At 44.2% G+C, this 20,958-nt stretch overlaps 1 protein-coding gene across 3 annotated transcripts in view; it reads right to left on the reverse strand.

The window, feature by feature from the left end:
- Positions 1–3,905: 3,905 nt before the first annotated feature.
- The window catches only part of NUP214 (nucleoporin 214), a 40,058-nt gene continuing 23,005 nt past the window's right edge, over positions 3,906–20,958 (reverse strand). For 2 of the 3 annotated variants that reach the window (XM_083875550.1, XM_083875548.1), the window contains exons 27-36: positions 20,406–20,508; positions 18,779–18,852; positions 15,277–17,025; positions 13,759–13,829; positions 13,121–13,277; positions 11,659–11,808; positions 10,262–10,433; positions 6,782–6,924; positions 5,940–5,964; positions 3,906–5,260 (exon numbers count right to left, since the gene is read on the reverse strand). In XM_083875550.1, the coding sequence (XP_083731676.1) occupies positions 5,227–5,260; positions 5,940–5,964; positions 6,782–6,924; positions 10,262–10,433; positions 11,659–11,808; positions 13,121–13,277; positions 13,759–13,829; positions 15,277–17,025; positions 18,779–18,852; positions 20,406–20,508 (2,678 nt within the window). In that variant the 3' untranslated portion in view covers positions 3,906–5,226. The remainder of the gene's footprint in view (positions 5,261–5,939; positions 5,965–6,781; positions 6,925–10,261; positions 10,434–11,658; positions 11,809–13,120; positions 13,278–13,758; positions 13,830–15,276; positions 17,026–18,778; positions 18,853–20,405; positions 20,509–20,958) is intronic. The other variant, XM_083875549.1, reaches the window with a different exon arrangement.

Genomic DNA, 20,958 nt, shown 5'->3' on the forward strand with positions numbered 1-20,958 from the left:
GATGAGGAGGGCAGAGGGAAGGTCATGAGCTGCTGCGCCCAGCACAGCCCAGGTGGTACTGGAGCCCCTTGCTGGTGCTTCAGGTAACACCAATCCTTGACTGCAGCACATCTCAAAAGTCACTGTTCTACAAGTTTTGTCCCTTGGCTTTGTAATTTTCTAAGTTCAGTTTTAAGCAGACTGAGGCAACAGTTCCTTCATTTGAAGAAGCCCTCTGACCCCAACAGTTCCTCCTTGAAACTCTGCAGGGACTTTCCTCTGCTGATGCAAATCAGGTTTTTTTCCCCCTATTTCTTCTCTTTCACATCTCCTTAAACTGTTCATGTGCAGCAGCTGCAAATACTCCTTTTATTCCTTCATGTTTTCAAGTTTTTAAAGCAAAACATTTTTAGCAGTGCCCTGAAGAACCTTGAAGCACCTATTAAAAATAAAATAAAAATACAGTGCAATGAATTGACACATGATTGTAACAGCTCCTGAAACAACCTGCACTGAGATTCTCAGGGCTACCTTTAGTAACTTTTGTAAAAGTTACTGGTCCTCACAAAGCTTTTGGTTGTAGAGTTCTGGAAAAAAAGGACTTCCCTGTGAGGGTGGTGAGGCTCTGGCACAGGCTGCCCAGAGAAGCTGTGGCTGCCCCTGGATCCCTGGAAGTGTCCAAGGCCAGGTTGGACAGGGCTTGGAGCAACCTGGGATTGTGGGAAGTGTGGGAGGGGGTGGAATAATGAGCTGGGCTTTAAGGTCCCTTCCCTCCCAAACCATTCTGTGATTCTGTGAAGAACCCAAACACAGGAGAGCAGCACTGGAGAATCAGGTCTGACTCAACCACAATTCATAACTTTGGAGTTGTCCCACATTTCCCTTTCACCTCTGCACCTGCAGAGAGGTTCTGTGAGAGCCCTGAGCAGCAGTGCCTGCAGCACCCTGCTCTGAGAGAGGGTGGTATAGGGGGTTCACTGTTTCTGTCCATGCTGGGGTGGGTCTGTGAGGAGGCAGAACTGCAGCCCAGGCTGGAGCAGCAGCAGCACTGGAGCCCCAGCACTTCAGCTTATCTCCTGTGCAGGGAACACACGAGGCCTGATAGAGGCACTGGCAGTACAGAGCCTGCATGAGGTAAGGGCAGGCAGGGGAAGTCCCGGCTCTGCAGCAGGGGACAGACAGACACTGGCAGAGGAGGAGCTTTGTGATCCACTGGGAGCTGCAGGAAAAGGAGGTGGGGATGGGGTGAGGTGAAGAACATGCTGAGCGTGACCACAGAGCCCCTGAGGAGCTGAGCCCACAGACACACAGTAGGTGTGCAGAGCTGGGAGATGTGTTAACACATCCAAGCTCATCCCTGGGAGAGGAAGAGTCATGGAGTCACAAAGGTTGGAAAAGACCTCCAAGGTCATGGAGTCCAATGACCAAACACTTCCATGTCAATTAAACCAGAGCACTGAGTGCCTGTTCTCCATGGCTGCAAGACCCCAGACCTCATGGCTGTGAGAGGGAGGATAGGGATGGACTCACTGCTGACTCAGGGCTGCTCATCCCTGTGATCCACAGCTGCCTCTTCCCAGCCCCTGGGGCTCCACACGACATTTATCGATGAACAAAACCTTCCCTGGCACTCCCAGACTCACTCATGCCAAAGCCTCATGCAGGATTATTTTTCCTTGTAAGCAATGCTGGAAGCAATGCACGAGGGACACATGAAAACTAAGAAGGGATAAATAAAATGTCATTTCAGCCTCTGAGCCTGGACACGTACACGGCTGAGGGGAGAAGGGAGCTCTGCTCCAGAATGCTGGCAGGGACGCAGAGCAGTGCCCTGATTCCTGGGCTAAGGAGTGGCAGGAGAGGTAATGCCACCACCTGTCTTCACCTTTCCCCAGCATCTAGGGCCAGGGAATGTTCTGCAGCACTTTTCCAACCTCCATCATCTCTCACAGGGATCCCTGTGAGACAGCCCACGCCTGAACACACCAGAGCAGCTCCCAGTTGGAGCTGAGCAGCCCTTCCTGCCCAGGATGGTCGTGGCAGGAGCATGGTCCAGTTTCTCCCACAGAGCAGATTTTTGTCAGGGACACGTCAGCTCTGCCCCTGGCAGGAGGGTGGCCATGAGGGACAGGCAAGCCAAGGGATATAACCCAGCAGCAGGCGATGAACTCCAGCCCTGCCATCCCTTCCCAGCTCGACAGCAGGATGCCACTGGCATTTGTCCTCTGCTCACCTCCACACTGGGGCACAGAAGGGCCAAAGGAATGATGTCCTTCCCTTCCCAGGAGATAGAACCAGACAGAGGGATATGGCCAAGACCACATTTCGAAACACCAAATATTATACAGCAAAACATGAGATTTAAGTAATTAATTTTTCTATCTCTGTGACAAACCTATGGTTTTAGCTTATTTTTCCAGAAAAGAGCTCTCTTCTTTATTGCTCTTTTAGCCTTCAAGGAAGCAGAAATCCCTGTTTTGGTCTCCCCGCGGGTTTGGGGAGATCCTTTTTGTGCCTGAGTCTCCCCTCTGCCCTGCACAGTGACACCATCCCTGTGCTCTGTCACAGCAGAGCACTTCCAGCATTTGGCTTCCCATTGCCTTGAGGCCACACCGTGGTCTCAGGGGAGGGGGAAAGCAGTGTGTGCTTTCATTATAAATAATTAAGACTTTGCCTTTGATAAAAGCCTTGGAAGATTTCTGCTCATACTGAAAGAGCAGGGAAAAAAAGAGGCACAAGAAGGCAAAGCTCCTCCAGAACAGTGGAGTGAGAGCTGTTGGTTATCCAAGGATTAACCAGCATGGACAAAATACTGAATGAGACTCCAAGCCTGGTTAGTCCTTGAATTCTTCCCCCAAGACTGGGGTTTTCTGCATTAGCAGCTGTATTCTGGTGGATGTCCACCCACAGAGCACTGGACAGAGGCCTCATGATCAGAGGCCATTTAGCACAGATGAAACAGCCTGTGACAGCCTCTGGCAGCCACCAAGCCACTGCCACAAGCACTTGCCAACTCCTTGAGTCACCTAATGAAAATGCAGATTTTCCAAAGCTGGCTCTGCTGGGTTTTTGTGCATATTCCTGTGGGCTTGTGGTCACGATCAGCCTCTCTGAGCTGCTCAGCTCCTCCAGCAGCTACTATGGAAACGAGCAGCACCTGTTTCTCAAGGGCACATAGTTCAGGGGGTTGGGCTGTTTCAGACAGGATTGGGGAACAAATGCAAGATGATGTGTGTTCAGTCAGGGTCTGGGGTAATTTTAAAGGCACTTCACTAGGCAGGAGTTAAACAGGTACCAAACAGCAGAGCAGGGACACCCCGACCTGCTCCCTTCATTCCAAAAAAGAAACTTTAAATGGCTCAGCCTGCCAACACCACATTCTTACCAAGCCAATCTTCTCCATAGCAGGAGGCTTCTGAGCTATCTGGAGGAGCACAGCTGATATGGCCTCCGAGGAGGTGTCACATGCCACAGTGAGGGGAGATTAATGCAAAGAATTTAAGGTCAATGGCTTGGGCCAGCTGCTATTTATAAAGAGGAAGGAAAGCACAACAGCAGTGTCACCCCTAGGCCTTAAGAAATGTCTTGTCAAGGGGAATACACTGGGAGGGGCAGCTTCAATCCATCTTCAGCTTTTCTTCACCTCCAGACCAGCCACTTTGGGAGTATTCTCTCTGTCCCAGTGCTGTGATCATTGGATCACCAGAACTCTTCCTCTTTCCCCAAACAGACTGGGAGGTTACACTCAAATCCTAAAAGTGCTGCCTCTAACATGACCCATGGCACACCAGGGTGCAGAAATCCAGGGCAGATGATAAAGCTTGGAGCCCATGGCCTTGCAAAGCCTCTCCACAGCTAAAACCAAGCCCTCCTTGTACACTGAATTTCCCACATTTCTTCATTTTTAAAGGAAACCTGCCTAATGTTGTTCCCAGGTGCAGAGACAGGAAGGACACTTGGCTCAGCAAGGACAGCAGTTAGGAAAACATTTTCATGGTGATTTGAAAAAAGCAATTTCTTCAGGAACTGTTGACAAGTATAAATAGTTTATAATGGATATGAAAACAAGAAGTTACTAATTATTTACAATTCCCAAAAATTATCACCAAACCAGAAAATATCACCTGTCATCATATCACTTGATAGTAAAAAAAAAAAAAAGGAGAAAATGAAACATTAGAATGTTTCTGCTGAAAACAGAAAATATAGAACTCTCTAAAACATCCTAGTAGGACCAAGAAGAAAACCCCATCTAATCTGCATGTACTCAGCTAACACAGGAGCTGCTATCTCAAATGTGCTATCCACAGAGCAACAAAACCTGATTGCATCATTTGGAGGTTTCATGGAGGTCAGATGCATCAAGCAGAAAAAGTGTTTGGCCAGAAGCCTTGGGGGCATTCTTTAAAACATTTGTTTAGTATGTTCAAGTATAAACACATGAGAATTTCACAAATGATATCAACTAAAGCCAAGAGCTACAGGGAAAAAAGCACAATCTCATCCCTGCTATAAAAAAAAAAAAAAAAGTAGAATCCAGCAGCCAAAGCCAAAAAAAGCAAAATCAGTTAATGCCTCTGGATGGAGGTCACACGTCTGCTTCCAGGGCCACAAGTGTTCCCCAGAACCTGAGTTCCATTTTTTGAGTTCTGTAAGGTTTACAGAAAGGTAAAAATAGGAGAGCTTTTACTTCCCACCTCTTTGCTGAATGTTACTGCCATGGGAACGTGCTCTGCACGCTGCCAGCTTCTTCCCAGATAATTTCCTATTTCTCCACTAAGCCTCTGGCTCACACATGACTCAGTTTCAGCACTTCACTGAGATAAGCATGTGCCCCATCCTAGACTTAAAATTAGCAGGGCTAACCTCAGCCCCTTCTTCAGAGCCTGGGATAATCAGGCATTCTATTAATGAAAAATGTGCTGGTTTATGTCAGGAACCAAGTGGAGCTACTCCCTTGTGTAGACAAGGGATGGACAAGAGAAAGCTGAGCCCAACACGGGGCTGGTGAGCCCAGCACACATCCTCTTGATGAAGGGAGATAATAAACCCTTCCACCACAAAAAACATCAAGCCAGATAAAATAGTTTAATATAGAGCGAGAACAAGTATTGCATAAAAATAAGGAAAATCTTTTTCTTTTTAAAAAGAAGTCTGAGAACTCGTATTTAGATGAAAAGCTGGTTGGGTATTGATCATGTGGGTGACTCATGAAGGCAGGAGCTACAGGAAGAGTTCAGGATGTTCCTAGCTTCTCCATCCACTAAATCCAGAGGAAGATCTGTGGAGCAAGATAAAAAGAAAACCACAGCAGTGAGTTCTAGAGCCTCCCTCAGGCAGCATTAATTCAGCAGATGTCTCAATCAAACCTCCAGTCTCCCTAGTACCAGGAGCTTTTTATGAGAACACATGAGTATTTCCAGCCTCTGTTACCTGAGCCTGCAGCAACACACACTGACTAGCTATAATTGTGCTTATTCTAGAGCCTGCCATCTGCAGAGATCCATGTTCTCTCTATCTGACAGGGAAACAAAGTTTAAGAAACTTGCTGGAAGGGATCCAGCCAGGCAGAGGCAGAGCAGATGACAGAATTAACCTTTAACTGTAAATCATCATCTCACTTCAGCCACCAAAGTACCAATTTATTTCATTCCTTGTTTCAACCTGATAAATGGAACAGACTCCTGATTCACACACACAGCTTGAGACACACATCATGTCCCTGAGAGGTGGAGAAGATGCATGATGCAAGTGGAAATTTTCTCTTAAGAGACAGGTAAACCTCACTGGAAAGCTCACATCCAGAGCCTAGGCTTCGAGCTCTGCAGCATCACCAAAATGGCAATCAGAACTAGTATTTAAATGCTATTTTCAGAGTTTGCTCTTGTAAACCATTCCACTCTCTATTCTGATTCCATTTGTATTTTTAAGGAAGAGTCAAGGCACAAAATTGTACTTACGTGTTAGGTGAGCCAAAACCAAACCCTGAAAGAAAAGCAAGATAGAAAAATATTTGGTAAAAGGGAAAATGAATGTGTAGGATTTGTAGTAAATGTCCCCTCCCACACACCGATTGAAAAATACTTCTTTCCTGCCTTAGGCCAGGAAAAAAGGATGGGCAAACAATGAAAGTCAAATCTCCATCTACAAGAGAAGTGACTTGCCTGGCTCCTAAGAGGGCTTGGCTTTCACTGCTCATCAGCCAGGTCATTCATTAGCAGCCCTGCAGACAATGTGCCTGGTTTGCTCCTCTCTCTCTCAGCTGCTTTCTGGAAGTGGTTTGTGCTTAATGCAGGCCCCCGGTGTCAGGCAGCCACCAGGGAAGGGCTCTGCTCTGAACCCTGGCTAAACCACTGCGCCTTCACTCAACTGCAGCAGAAAAACATTTGGCTGTTGGTGTTCCAGCTCCAATTTTTCAGTACACATTCCTCTGACACTAAGTACTTACAGCACAGATACCCAAGCATGTGGTGCTGAAGAAATATTCCTTATTTCTCAGTATTTCCCTTTGAGGAGAAAGAGCAACTCCACAAAAAGGGGTGAAAAGCAATAACCAGATGAGGTGTGCAGAGAAGTAGTGATGTGCTGACATTGCACACTGCAAATCAGTGATGGAATTAGGAGCTGAAGGCTGAGGAGGTGCTACACCCTACCCTGCACCTTAGTTCTCCTGGAAATGGAGCCTTCCTTACAGCACCACCAAGACCAGGCAGATTTTCAGCAGGGAGCTGAGAAGTCCCACCCAATTTCCAGGGAAAACCAGAGACGTGGGGGCTGTTAGGGTGATTTTAGCCTCTCCTACCTCCTCCACCTGTCCCAAAAGCTGAGAATCCACTGCTCTGTGTGCCAAAGCCTGTGCCCTGTTGGGACAAGGAGCCAAAGGTGGGTGTGTTTTGGTTTGCCAAGGTACCAAATGACGCCGTGTTGTTACTGGTACCACCAAACCTGTGGGTTTGAAAGAGAAAATCTGAGTTTGCAAACATCTTCTCACTCACACTGGGAGTTTGTCCCCATACCCGTGATAACAGTGCACTCCTTAAACGAGGATAGGTCAAAAGCTGAGATATGAATAATTATTCATTTTGGAAAGAGATTTCCTGGTTTGGGAGAGATTACTGTACATAGAAAGGGCTGTTCAGCTCCCATTCTTGACACACACTGGGAAAGAAGACAAATATGTTCATGCTTACACAGGATATGTTTTCAAGTGCCTGGAAATACCAACTCCAGCCACCAAACGGAATATTTTAATTCACCCCTGTGTGTGGTTTTCACCAAAAGTACAGCATCGTTTCGCTCCACAAACACGGCATTGGTGTGAGCTGCTCAGAGCCAGAGCACAAAGCACAGCCCAGACACAGAACCCAGATTCCCAAATTTCAGAGGGTACCTTCCCCATTGCCCAGAGAAATCTGCAGATTTCTTAATTCCTTTCTCTCCCCAGCCCATTTTGAACCACGCAAGGTTCCAGTGCTTCCCTGAAGATCTGCACCAACCCAGCACTTCTCCCCACCACCTCTAACTAATCACTTCCCTAATTGCCTTTGGGGACTGAAATGAGAAACACTTTAATATATGGAAATGTGTCTTTCTCCACCCACTCTGTCCAACCAGGCAGCACAAAGCTCTCAGTGTGACACACTAATGAGACCATGACATGCAGTATGGTTCTCTGCCCTTCCTTCCATTCTGAATATAAGAAATGTTCTTAAAGAATGACCTTCAAGTTTAACTTAAACTGGGCAAAATGCAGACACAAGATTTCCAAATGACAAGCTCTGCAAGTGCAGAACAATCCTAAAACCCAGCAGCAGCCTGAGCAGAGCTGGACGTGTCACAGTGTGCCAGCTCTGCAAGCCTGTGCCTCACACAAGGCTCCTGTCATTTCTCACTTAAAACACAACCTGACAGCATGTTAACCCACCTCTCCATCCATCCACATCTAGGAGACTTTAAAAAACCCAAAACACGGGCCCACATCAAAAGCTATCTCTCCAGACAAAACACAGCCCTTGTAGCAACGTGACAGGCAATTCACCTGGCAAAGGACATCACCTCTCCTCTCCCAGACACTGCCAAGTGTGCACACTGCAGATACCAGGGGCAGTAACTTTGCATCTCTGGCCATGCTTGGGCTCCTCACCCCTGTTACTTGCAGGCAGCACTCAGAACCACAAATGTGCTTTTCTCAGGAAAAGCAGAACAGATTGTTTTTAGTTTTTTTTTTTTTTTTTTTTTTTTAAAGCAGCAAGATTATGTGATGTGTTCAGAACAAGAGGTTTTAGAGTTCTCCATCTTCTCAGGACTGTGCTACAACACACAAATCCTGTCTATCTTGTGTGAGGAAGAGGAGCTGAAAATAGTGACAAGAAAACTTGTGGTTCAAACTGCTCCTTTCAGCTGCAACCAGAAGAGGCCCGTTGGAAAGGCTGCACACAGTGCAAGTAAGAAACAGCTTAATATGGACAGATTTTTTTTTTTCCAGACATATAAAAGACATGAAATGCAGTCGTTGCCTGGTAACCATTTAATACAACCTATCTTGCCCAGATTTTCAGGTCTTTTGTAAAGCTGCTGTGCCAAACACAACTGAGATGCACTTGAGGTTAGTTTATAAAAGCAAAACATTATTTGACCACCAACAGTTGGAAGGGCAGGCTCTGAAGAAGTGTAGTGGTTTCTGCTTCTGACACCCCCATCATTTATTGAGTGATGCATATTTTTCAGAATTGAAGCAGTATGAATCACATGTATTTAAGTCAGCAGAGTATTCTTAGGAACTTGGAGCTAATACAACACCATGTACTTGCAAGTAACTTCTTTGGAATTGGGGTTTTTAAAGTTTCACTTCAAGAGAAAAGCAGAAAGGAAGTCCTGCACAGATGCTACATCATACTGCAGAACTGAACTATTGCTCAACATTTTGTGGTGAGATCTGGATTTTTGTAAAGCTGCCTGGGAATTTTGCACACTCTTTAAAAGTTTTAAAAATCAACATCCTCAGAGAACTCTGAAAATATCAGACTGAATCTGTATCATTCTAGTAGAGAAAAGATTGTAAAAGCTTCCCACAAGTTAAGTCACTGAATTATCTTTCTTGAGTCTGCAGACTGCTTATGCAAGACCTCTTTTCCATCCACATGCTGCTTGTTCTGAATCCCATTTTATCTTTAAGCTCTCCATGTTGTCACTGAGCACATCCATTCTCAGTACCAAATCCTACAGCACAATGGCTGGATGTTGGAACTGAACAAACTACCAGTTGATTTAAGCTAAGTCATCCCCACAAAAACACATCCTTCTTTGTGGAGATTTAATTAAGCTGCCTGTATCGTCCCCCTTTCCAAAGGGACTCCTCAATCTGGATGCACATTCTGGAGAGCAGGAGCACCTGGCTGAAGCCTCCCTTAGCTCAGGGATACCTGCCCACACCTCACAGGGAATTAACAGGTCACACTTCTGCATGTCCCCCTGTGCCTTACGTAAAGGCAGTTCCTCCTGAAACCAGACAAGGAGACAAACACTTGTGAAATATATAAACACCAAGATTGGGGAGACATCTGGTTTCCTCTCCTCACTGGAAGTTTTTCTCTGTTTAATTGGCTCTGTTCAGTCTGACTGTAACTGCAGGACATGAAGGAGTGTTGCTGGCACAACACATTCAGCACAATGCTGAAGAACTGCATTTGCTGCCTCCTGCAGAAGCTGCTTGGCAAAGTTTGGAATTTTGTATTTGCTGAACAAAGCAAGGAATGATGTGCTGTCTGCTCTGGTGCCAAGCACAGGCTTAGGGGGTACAGGAACAGGTAAAAACAATCAGTGAGGGATAAATATAAAGTGCTCTGGGAGCACAGACTGTTACAAGTTCCTCATCCCACAGGTGAGAGAACAGCCTGAATTCTCCTTAGCATCTCTACTCCAAATCTAACCAAAGGATAAAGTGTCTGGACAGAGTAACAGATAACAATAATTGTTATTTTCTTTGCTAGGCACAGTTTGTAGCCCTAGATTTGCACCCATTAAATGCACACAGAGAAAAAAACCCTGCATTTCTAAAGCTAAAGATCCAACACAGGAGTTATCAGCACTAAAAAGATCATACACATTCTTTCCTTTGGGGTGTGAGTTTTAGTTTTATACTCTAATTGTTCTTGTCTTTTAAACAAACAAACCAAGGACACTTTGAGCTTACCAACCAACGACAGAACGTATTCCTCATGTAAAAGCAGAGGTAACCAAGCATAACCTTGTCATGCAAGAAGGTTGTTTCTCCCTGGCTTACCCAAATCCTCCAGCGCTGGCTGCTGCCGTCCCCTCGCCGAACACTTTGCCTCCCGTTGAGCCCAGAGGGCTTGAAAAGGTTGGGGCTGAACCGAATGCTGGCACCCCTCCAAACCCAGGGGATCCCCCAAAAGTGGGAGGGCTGCCAAACACTGGAGCAGCACCGAAGCCACCTGAGCAAAACAGAGGCAAAAAAAGGGGACAAGAACATCACATAAACAATAAGGCAGAGAGAGAAAACAAAGAGCAGCTTTCTGAGCAGATAATGGGGTGTTCATCCTATCATTAGGACACCAAAGCATTTACAGAACTAATTCTGATCTGCAGCGTGTTTTGTTGCAAAAAATATGGGTAAGAGAAGTGCTTGAATGCATGAAAGAAAACTGCAACTGGCAAGTTTCCTCCTTCTCTTAAGATCAAAGGGTAGATGCAAACTGGGGTTTTAGGTGCTTCAGTGATGCAAAGACTCGGGAGGTAGGGTATGATTTAATCCTGGTTTAAGTGGTGGAAACTAAAAATGGAAGGATTAGATAGATGCCAGGTCAGTGGAACTGCCTGCAGGGAATCAAGAACTTATCTCTGCTCTTGGCAATTTCTGTTCAGGGTTTAGCTGCCTCCTGCAGCTCTGAATGGATTTCTACCCAGATTATTTCATTCTATGTTCATCTGCTGATATTATTGGCCTGTTTCACTGTGGAACATGAAGGACATCTGCTCTTTTATTTGACCAGGGATGAGGATGAGATACCAGTGCACATTTTAATACCCAGGGTGAAATTCCAGTCCATGCCAAGGTAATGGATACTGTTTGGCTATAAACACAAAAGGTCTGGAAAAAAAATAAATGCTAGGCCTGAATTATTTAAATACAGATCAGGTATTTTGTTACCTCTGCCTCTAGGAAGTTAAGAGCATTTATCCCAGGGGCTGAAGCTTTGGTCAGCAAACACTCTCTTTAGCAACACATATTAATATATTTCACTTTCCTTTTTTCACTATTTTAAGTAGTGAAATGGAGATAAAAGAGGTTACAAAACCCAGAGCGAAGATTGTAAGATAATATCCCAAGCAAGTATCTAAAATAGGAAATATGTATTCAGTTCCATGTTCTGTACTCTTGACTGTAGAGAACATAAGACCAGAACTAAACAACACAGCTCTCAGCTCTTAAATTGCAAAGGGAATTTTTGGAATGAACACCTGAGAATGGAGAGTAAAATTCTGCCTCGGACCCACCAGTTAAAGCTCCATTCACTCAGCCATTAGTTATTTTTTATTTGCTGTTCAGAGACAATTCTTGTCCGTGCACTGAGTCCAGGCTGTGGACAGCTAAGTGGTAGAACAGCAAATATCTCCCAGACAGTGAGGATTGCCCTAGTGGGTGCATTTCCAAAGTACCTGCTTTGTTTGGGCTGGAGAACCCAAAGCCTTGGGAGGCCACACTTCCACCACCAGAGCTGAAAGTGCCCGTAGGCTTCTGCTCTCCAAAGGAGGAACTGCCAAAGCCAAAAGTCTTTGCTCCGCTGTTTCCAAATAAGCTTGAAGAATCTGGGGAAATGAAGAATATTTATAAACAGCCAATACTCATAGCAGACAATATTCTACACTGCACTTCATTAGCTGAAGCAGGAGGAAGGAAAATTACTTTTCTTTCCCCAACCCCCAAGCACACAACCAACATTACACTGAAAACAACACAAGGAGAAGCCAAGTTTTCTCTTATTCCTACAGGACTTTGTAGTTGCACCAAGATCCATTCTGGATCTGATGGACCACTAGCAACCCTTCATTGTTGCAATCTAGTAAATCATCAAGAGGGATGATTTGTTTAGATGCATCCTGTGCCCCAGCCAGTAAAAGACAATTCCTCAAGTGAGAATCTCAGCAGCTACAATCAGTCTCTCCAGACAACACAAATATCAGCAAACCACAAATTAAAGGCTCTGAGCTGTTTTGGCAATGCTCAGTATTTCTACACAAGATTATCTAACAGGAACTTAAAAGTAGGAGCCAAACTTTTCCAGCTTTAGTGAGAAATAACAATTTTTTTCATCCTTCATAAGCCTACAGGGAGATTTTGCATCTAGAGGCAGGACAGAGAACAACTAAAGCTTTTCTCTGGTGAACCATCTGTTTTGTTTCATCACAAAACCCAGAACTGCATTAAATGATTAAATTAGCAAGGTTCGAAAACTGACCTCAACCATTAATCCCAATGGATCATTAAAGACGTAATAAAATAAATGGATTTTCTCTCTTAAGGCTTGAAGTGCTACTTCTAACCACTTGCAGCACTAATTTTACAGCTTTCCTGTATTTCCAGGCTTTCACGTTTAGCCACTGCTTCCCCTTCTTTGTGCTTTCTACCTGCCTATCCAAATGTCACAGCAAATTTTGATAAAGTACTTTGCATGTGCTGCATAAAAATATTAATTTTTAGGCAGTAGCTAACAAAAATTCTATCCCCCACATATTGATTCTCTGCAATTTTTAGTCTTAGGGCGATGAGAGATGATCAAAGCTCTCTAACTTCCAACCAAGTTGGAGGCAGAAATTCAGTGACAAGAATTTAGAGTATTTCATTTTAAGGAAGGATTTGGCCAATAATTCTCTACAGAATACAGATATTTTTCCCACTTCTTGCATCTGCTTGTTTGCTTCAATGGCTTTCCTACTTGTTTTCCATAAACCTAGAAGAAATATTCTGGATTGCACATCACACATACTCTGGTTATCCCCTCAAAGCGTTTCATATTAACACAGAATGTATTCAAAAACAATTAGCAGCAGAAAAGCAGATGGGATCACAAAAGCAGATGGAAATCACAGCACATTTTGTATTCCTGTTTTGTTCACTTACTCTGGGAAGCTGCAGATCCAAATCCTCCACTGGAGGAACTGAAGGGATTCTTATTGGCTGCATCCTGGCTTGGCTTTCCTCCCAAACCACTGAAGAAGCCTCCACTTCTCCCACCACTTCCAGCTCCAAACAAGTTTCCACTGGAAGAAGATGGCTGCTAGAACACAAAAAGGACAAAAAAGGGATTTAAGCAAAGTCAAAGCAGCACATGTTCCCCTCAAGGATGCTCTGCCTGTTCTCTGGAAGTCTGAAGGGGCAGCCAGCAATCACCTTCCAAAATGAAATGTCATGAAATTTTATTTAAGTCTGTCTTAAATCTTGTCCACAGCACAGAACAATGCCTTTGAGACTTGCCCTACACTTGCCCTACTTTCCACTTAGCATGGAATAAAGGCAGGAGACTTACTGCATCTATCTTATCTTGGATGTGATAAAATGTGTCTCCATATCCCTGGAACATTCATGCAGATGCAGCTTTGGTGCTTACCAGAATAGCAAATATCTCCAGTACAGGCTGGGACACATTTTATTAAACACGTCAAACTGTATTATTTTAAAATTTATCAGAAACAGGGAACCCTGACCAAGTCCCCCTCATGTAACAGCCCTTTGTTGTACAAAAAGCCACAAATACTTGCCTGGCCAAAGACAGTGCCTCCAGTATTTGCTGCTTGCCCAAACACAGAACCTGTGTTACTAGAACCAAAACCTAAGAGAAAAAAAGAAAAATTAACCACCAGAACTACTACCAGAGTGTAAGATATTCAGGGAGGTAACACTAGACCAGAACAGGATAAGGACAGGTCTTCCATGCCAAAACACAGGGATACAAATGATGCTACCCAAAGATATCTAGGCTGGACAAATACAAAGGATGTGCCAACACACAAATAATAAATTACATTTAAAGTTTACATGAAAGTCACTCTCATTCTCTCTTTGGCCAGCTTAAAAACAGATAATAGAAGACCTTTTCACCTGTGGGATTGTTGCTAATACTAAGAGAACTGGATTTCTGTTAACATGGCCACAATAATATTGCAAGTCGTGCCACAAGCACTGGAGCATTCTGATTGCACTTGTGTAAAGAGGATCTGAGCTTTGTTACCTGAAGACTCCTGTTAAAGATAATGAAGTGTTTTGATTAAAAAAAGAACTCCCCTTTCCATTTCCCAGTTCACTTAAATGTGCCTTTTGTAATAAAACTTGCATTTCTATAATTGGGAAGACCTTTCTTGAGCAGAGTTCACTTCCCACAATTTAACTATTCTCTGCTACTGTAGTTAAAATGAGCAAGCAGCTGCCTGCAGTGCCATAATTTTTAATTAAATGAACCTAATTAGTTTTTCTTCTTTGGAAATACATGCTCTCTATTATTACTATGCACTTGTCACTTTTCCCTGGGAGCTCTGTGAAAACTGTACAGACAAACCTTTGGAAAAGCCCCAACAATATACTGAGCATGTGGAGAACAAAAAGGGACTGACCAAGGAGGTTTGGTATGTGCAAGAATCCAATTTAACTGTGTGGACGGTAGCTGATGCTTATGTTACTGCTATATTTAATTTTGAGATTTTCCAAATGCAAAAGTGGATTTAACAGATTTTTCCCTGCAAACCCATCACTCTGAGGGCTTAAATTATTTTTGGCCATCCTAGCTGATGACACAGTATTACACCTGGCTGTACATCCACTGTTGCATGTGTCCAGTGCAGGCCACTGAAGGAAATGCTGCATGTGTATTTATTCATTGCCTTGACTATGGTCTCAGAGCTGCTCTGCCCCTTTGGTGCAACAATTCACAACACCTCTAGTTATTGTGCAACAGGCAGAACAATATGTAATTCAAAATTAAATCAAGGTAGACTTGTAAGTATAAAATGAAGGCAGGACTGGATGACAAGGCTGCATTCAGAGGACTCCTGATGCATAGTGAAGCAGACCAAAAGCTTCTTTTATCTCCAACATTAGCCTGCTTCTCACATACACTGCAGCTCTTGTTCTTACTAATTGAAAACTAAACAGAACAAAACCAAACCAAAAAAAAATGAAACCCATCAGGTGCCACAAGGGGGAAAAAAGGCATTAATGCCATCCTGCTTTCCCCGCAGTGATACACTCCAAGCCAGATGGTGCTACTGAGACTCTGCTCTTACCTGAGGCCTGGCAGAAGCTGAACCCAGCAGAGGACGTGGTGGTGGTGACAGCAGCAGTGCCACCAAACACAGATGCCCCTTGGCCAAAGCCAGTGCTCTGCCCAAACACAGGAGGGCTGCTCTGCCCAAAGAGCCCCCCGCCCGTGCTGGCCGGCTGCCCGAAGGAGAAGGAGCTGCCGCTGGTGGTGCAGGCTGGGGCTCCAAAAACATTCCCACTGCTCGAGGCTGCTGTGGAAGCTGCTGGCTGGCCAAAGGCTGGCATTGTCCCAAACCCAGACTGGCTGAAAGTAAAGCCACTTGAAGAACTGCTTGCAGGTTGTCCAAAGACTGGTGCTTGCCCAAAGGCCGGCTGGCCAAAGCCCCCTGTGGTGGTGGTGCCAAAAGCAGAAGTACCAAAGCCTGAGGTGGCAGCCTGGGTGGTGGCCGTGGACAGAGTGCTGGTGGTGAGCTGCCCAAATGGAGAGGATGCTGTGGTACCTGCTGAGAGCTGTCCAAAAACAGGTGGTGTGGAAGGAATGGCAGCTGCTTCCCCAGCTGGGTGGGTAAATGCTGAGCCAGAAGAGCTGGAACTTGGCGGCTGAGAGAACACCGAGGAGCCCGCAGAAGTGGGGGCAAACACAGAGGCACCAACAGCTGGACTCTGCACACCTGTAGAAACATCAGAGGTAGCAGCCAGAGCACCTGTGGCTTCTGCAGGAGAGGCAACACATTCTGTAGAGGTTGTTGCTGAGACATTCTGATCTGGTGGGGCAGCTGCAGAGACAGCAGGAGGCACCGGGGCCTTCAGATCGCTGGTGGAGGTGGGAGCAGCCACAGGGTCAGGGGGAGGTGGTGCCACTGTGGTCCCAGAGCCCTCAGGGACAGCATCCCCAGCTGGGGCCTGAGGTAAGGTGGGTTCCTTAAGTGGCTCTGAGAGCTGTGTCTGGGGCTGTGGCACTGGAGGCGAAGACCCAGCTGCTACAGCTTCACTTTCAGATGGTTTTTCTGACCCAGGTGGTAATTTGGCATCCCCTGCAGACTTACTGGAAGCTGCAGCAGGGACAGCAGTTTGTGATGAACTTGAGAAACCTCCAAACGAGAGGGATGTTGAAGCAGGGAGAGTGGAAGGGGCAGAGGTGGATGTGCTCATACTGTTTGCTTGCTGAATACCAAATGAAAAGGTGGGTTTGCTGCCACCAGAGCCTCCAAGATTAAACACCCCAGAAGACCCTGTGCTGGTTAACTGGACATTGCCAAAGAGACTGCCTGTGGCACTAGTGCTGATGGATAGGGATGTTGTGCCAGCTGATGTGACTGATGTTGAAGCAGCTTCTCCAGCTTTTCCTAATGTCAGGGGAGCAGAAAAATTAAACCCAGAAGGTATTGTAGACACTTTAGTTGACTGTGTTCCTGCAACACTGATAGATGGTGCTTTAGTGGTGGTCTTGGCATTATCATCTACTTGACCAACCCGTAGTCCTGAGAAGCTCCCAAGAGTTTCCCCAGCTAGATTGCCCTGAAACAAGTGATCTCCTGGTTTGGATGCAGCAATATCCAACTTGCCAGAGGTTGTGGGGGGAGCAGAAGATGATGTTGCAGCAGCTTTGTTTGACTGGGTGCCATCTGCTGAGGAGCTACCTCCTACCCCACCTCCTGGAGCACTCGCTGATTTGTGGGACCCAAAAGCAAAGGAGGCCTCGGGAATTGCTCCAAGTTTGGAACTCCCAGCAAACGAAAACGAATCTGGCTGGGCAGATTCTTTTGCAGGAGCTGTCAGTGAGAGAGAGAGAGGTAACAAATGGAGTTAGGGTATGCAAAGCTCATTTATCATTCTTGCAATAATGGTCCATTTTAGTCCTTCACAGACTGTCAGTGATCTTGCCTCAAAACTATAAAGCCTCTGTCCACCAGAAGACTGCAACCTCCCTATCCATTCAGGACACAACAGTGACACCTGAAGCCTTCATGGCCAGGGTGGCAGCGACAAACACTGCTACTGTCACATCATAGCCTCCACTTAACCATCCTTCTCTTTGAGTACAGACAACTCCAGCCTTTGGCTCCTATTTCTTTTTCAGCAGTTTGATGAAAAACATAACAGACCTGGTTATTACAGATAATTTTCTATTGACACCACTTTCACTCCTTCTTACTTGGTTCAGGTAAAAAAAAATCCTGACATTTACTACAGCACTCTCTTCTTAAACCAATGTCTCTGAACAGTTTAGGTCATAAAAATACTTTCTGACACTTGAAGAGTCTCCTACAAGATCAAATCTTTCTTTACAAATTCAGCTATTTATAGACCAACAACCAGTTTCTATACAGCCTGTTTTCAGTTTTGAAAAACTAGAGAAAAACTCTCAAATGTAATTGCCAAAGCAGCTCTATTTCTAACATACACTGTGAAGAGTGTGAAACTGATGAAGTTTCAAGGGAGATTGGGCTAGTATTATTTAATGTACTTTCATTTCTGAGCAGCAAACAAATTCTAACGAAAACACTGTATTGGTGTTTGGACAAAGTACAGGAAATCTGCATGGAGATCAAACAACAAAGAGCAAAAGCTTCTTAGCAGATCTGGTATTATCCTTGTGTTTTCCCCATATTAAATATATTTAAGTAACTGACATTCAATAATGTAGCTTTTTTTTCCTTCCTGAGGCCCTGAAATTACATTTTGTAGTTCTTCCATTACCAATTACACAGACAAAGGTGCTCCTACCAGTTCACAGAACAGAGTGAAGTACCTGCCCTCACACAATGCTGTGGTTGACAAGTCTGTCTCCTGTACCTCCCACTCCTGCTTTATCTGTGTTATTTACCTAAGCTTTTATGTTCATCTCCAAATTTTAAGCCCAGTTTCATTCTCTCTGCTTAACATCAAGAGTATCAGTAGCATTACTGTAGCTGTGATGGTCTAAGGATGGAAACAAGCCAAGATTTGTAAGACAAGGTGATATCTTATCAGAAGAACCAATAACTTTGGGAGCAAATCTTCTGTGTGATCTCATCTGTAAGACTGAAATTAAAGGCAGAAAGCTTCAAAAATATTACAAAAGCATATTTTATCAGTTCCCTTTTATGAGACTGGGCAAGTAGGGTCTACCTATGACATGGAAAGGCAGCCTATTTATTGTCACTTCAATTTCAGAAGCAACACAAAGCCATCCCAAGCATTTCCCTCTGATTCCTAAATGCTCACTGGGTAACAGTTCTATGTCAGTCCACCTCAGTCACTTTAAATCTACAGATTAAAGACAGCAGAGGAAATTACTACAGATGTTACCCTTTTCATAAACTAGTGCCTTCTAAATGTTCTTGGCAACAAGTATTTCACTTAATTGATAGGTGAGTGGCCCAGATTTCTGTGTATTACAGGGGAGAACCCAGCATTTGTATGAAATGCTGCTGCAATTTTAGTACTAGAACTGCAACATAAAACAAGAACCACATGAATTGGGAAGAGTAAACACTCTGTTAAGAGGGAAGAGATGCTGTTTGCACACTCTCCCAAACTAACCTTGTGAGGGAGTGAGGCTGGGCGGCGTCTGTGATGAAGCGGCTGATGTGACACCACTAAAATTAAATACAGACCTAGGAGGAAAGAGGAGAAAGGGAAAGAATGACTTAGCTCAAAGTGTTGAAATTTCCAACCATATGATGAGCACAACTCTGAGACTCAGATTTCCAGTACAGACTTGCACAAAGCCAGGCACACAGGAGCAGTTTCTCCAAGGACTAAACAGGGGGAGAGAAGCACACACACACACTATGTTCCATTTGTTCCCTCTCTGAAAAGGCTTCTAGAAGGTTAAAGAGAGTCAGGGTTCAAAGATCTTTGGACCACCCCTCATCCTCCCATATTCTTTCCTTTCTGCTGTGTATTTCTTCCCCATGCACCAAAACCTGATGGGTTTACCAAAACCTGATGGGTTTGGAGAGACTGGTGAGAGGAGAAACCATAGGGGCAACTAGAGTTTAAAAGAGCTAAAAGGGAAGAGTCAGTGCATGTGCAGAAAGGAATAACTGGATACAGCCATCCATCAAAAAGGAGATTGCTCATAGCAAGACAGAAATGAAAAGTTACCACGACCATTTTACACTGAAAATATTTTGTCTTGCAAAAATACTGTGATCTTTCATAATGAGTCCTGCAGAGATTTTCATTCCCTGAGGCTTTTTAAGCTTTCTCTGATTCTCAAAGACCAGCTGCTGATACAGAAGTCAGGCCATGGGACTAAGACATCACTGACAGCAGCACTGTATTTAGCATATGGTTTACACACTGAGGCACTGCACATGGGACAAAGGCAGGGTTGTTTGCTTTTTGAATCTGAATTTCCATCACTCAAAAGGACTCTTTTAGCCCTCTGAAGGGCCCAGCAAGGCATTTGGGTAGAATCCACTTAAAAAAATGTGCAGAGAAATGGGTAAGACTGAAAGAAACCAGCCATTTGAATGTGTGTGTATTCTGAAATACTTAATGTTGCTCACTTCACAGAGAAATTCACTTGAGTGTTAGACCAGTAAACATGCAGAATTTCAAACAATTATTCCTAAGCAATTATCCCTCTCCCCTAAACATAAGATATAACCAAATAAAGATTTTTGCCATCCCTGAAATAACATTCCACAAGAGAGATTTCAGAGTAACTGTATGTTCATAACATGTGCCTTGCTTTGTGTATTGTTATGTAACAGATATCACCAGATGGCTTGGGGCCCCTCTTGTCACCTTCATGAACTGATGATTTTTCAAGCCAAAACACAAAATTTGTTTTGCTGTACTAAAATAAATAATTCAGTGTGACCATGAGTACATATTTCAAGTCCTAACTGGGAACTTGTTCAACAGTCCATTGTAGATAAACTCCAAAAGCAAGCCAGTCATCCTTTACTCTTGATTAGTTATACACTAAAAAATCTCAAAGCAACATGATATTGTGTCAGTCTCACAGACCTTCAGACCTCACTCAGGCTTCCACAGAAAAGGTCTTCAAAGGACTCTGGTACAACCCCTGTCCTCCCAGTCTAACATTTGCAGGTGCCATTTTACAGTACTGCACAGCTTGTATGCAACACCTGCTGTAACAGCCAATACTCATATTTAATGTCAACTACAAAGAAATGTTAATGTTCATACAGACCCCACAGAAGGAAACGAGAATGTTTTGTTAAGCTGTGAAGTTGTTGCTTGTACTGATGTCACAGTAGAAGAAACAGCTGTAACTGTTTTTACTGTCCCTTGTCCTGTAAGTTACAAGAACAACAAATAAAACACACTTTTAAAATATATTTACAAATAAAAAAAAATAAACAGAGCACCCTGTCATACATCTACTAGAAAAGCAAGGATTAGCTTGCACACACAGTCTGTAATTTAATAAATTTCAAATAAAAAGGAAATGCTATCAAATTCAGGAGCTGACATTTTCAATAAACCAAAATTTAAGAAGCATTTGCCAAGTCAAATATGATTCCTAGCTATTTTTACTGCTTCTTACCCCTGGCTAAGAGGCAACCTACATCCACGGATTAAAGGCAATAGACCAACAGAGATGGATTTCAGACATTTATGCAAGAGGCTTATAAAACCATGTCCAATGCAAGCATTATTATCTAATACACATTAAAAATCAATTGCTTCCTTCCCCTAATGTTTCCTCTTTCCCTGTTAAGTTGCAAACTGAGGGTTCCTTT

The sequence above is a fragment of the Zosterops lateralis genome, assembly GCF_965231275.1.
Source record: "Zosterops lateralis genome assembly, chromosome: 20".
Classification (NCBI taxonomy): domain Eukaryota; kingdom Metazoa; phylum Chordata; class Aves; order Passeriformes; family Zosteropidae; genus Zosterops; species Zosterops lateralis.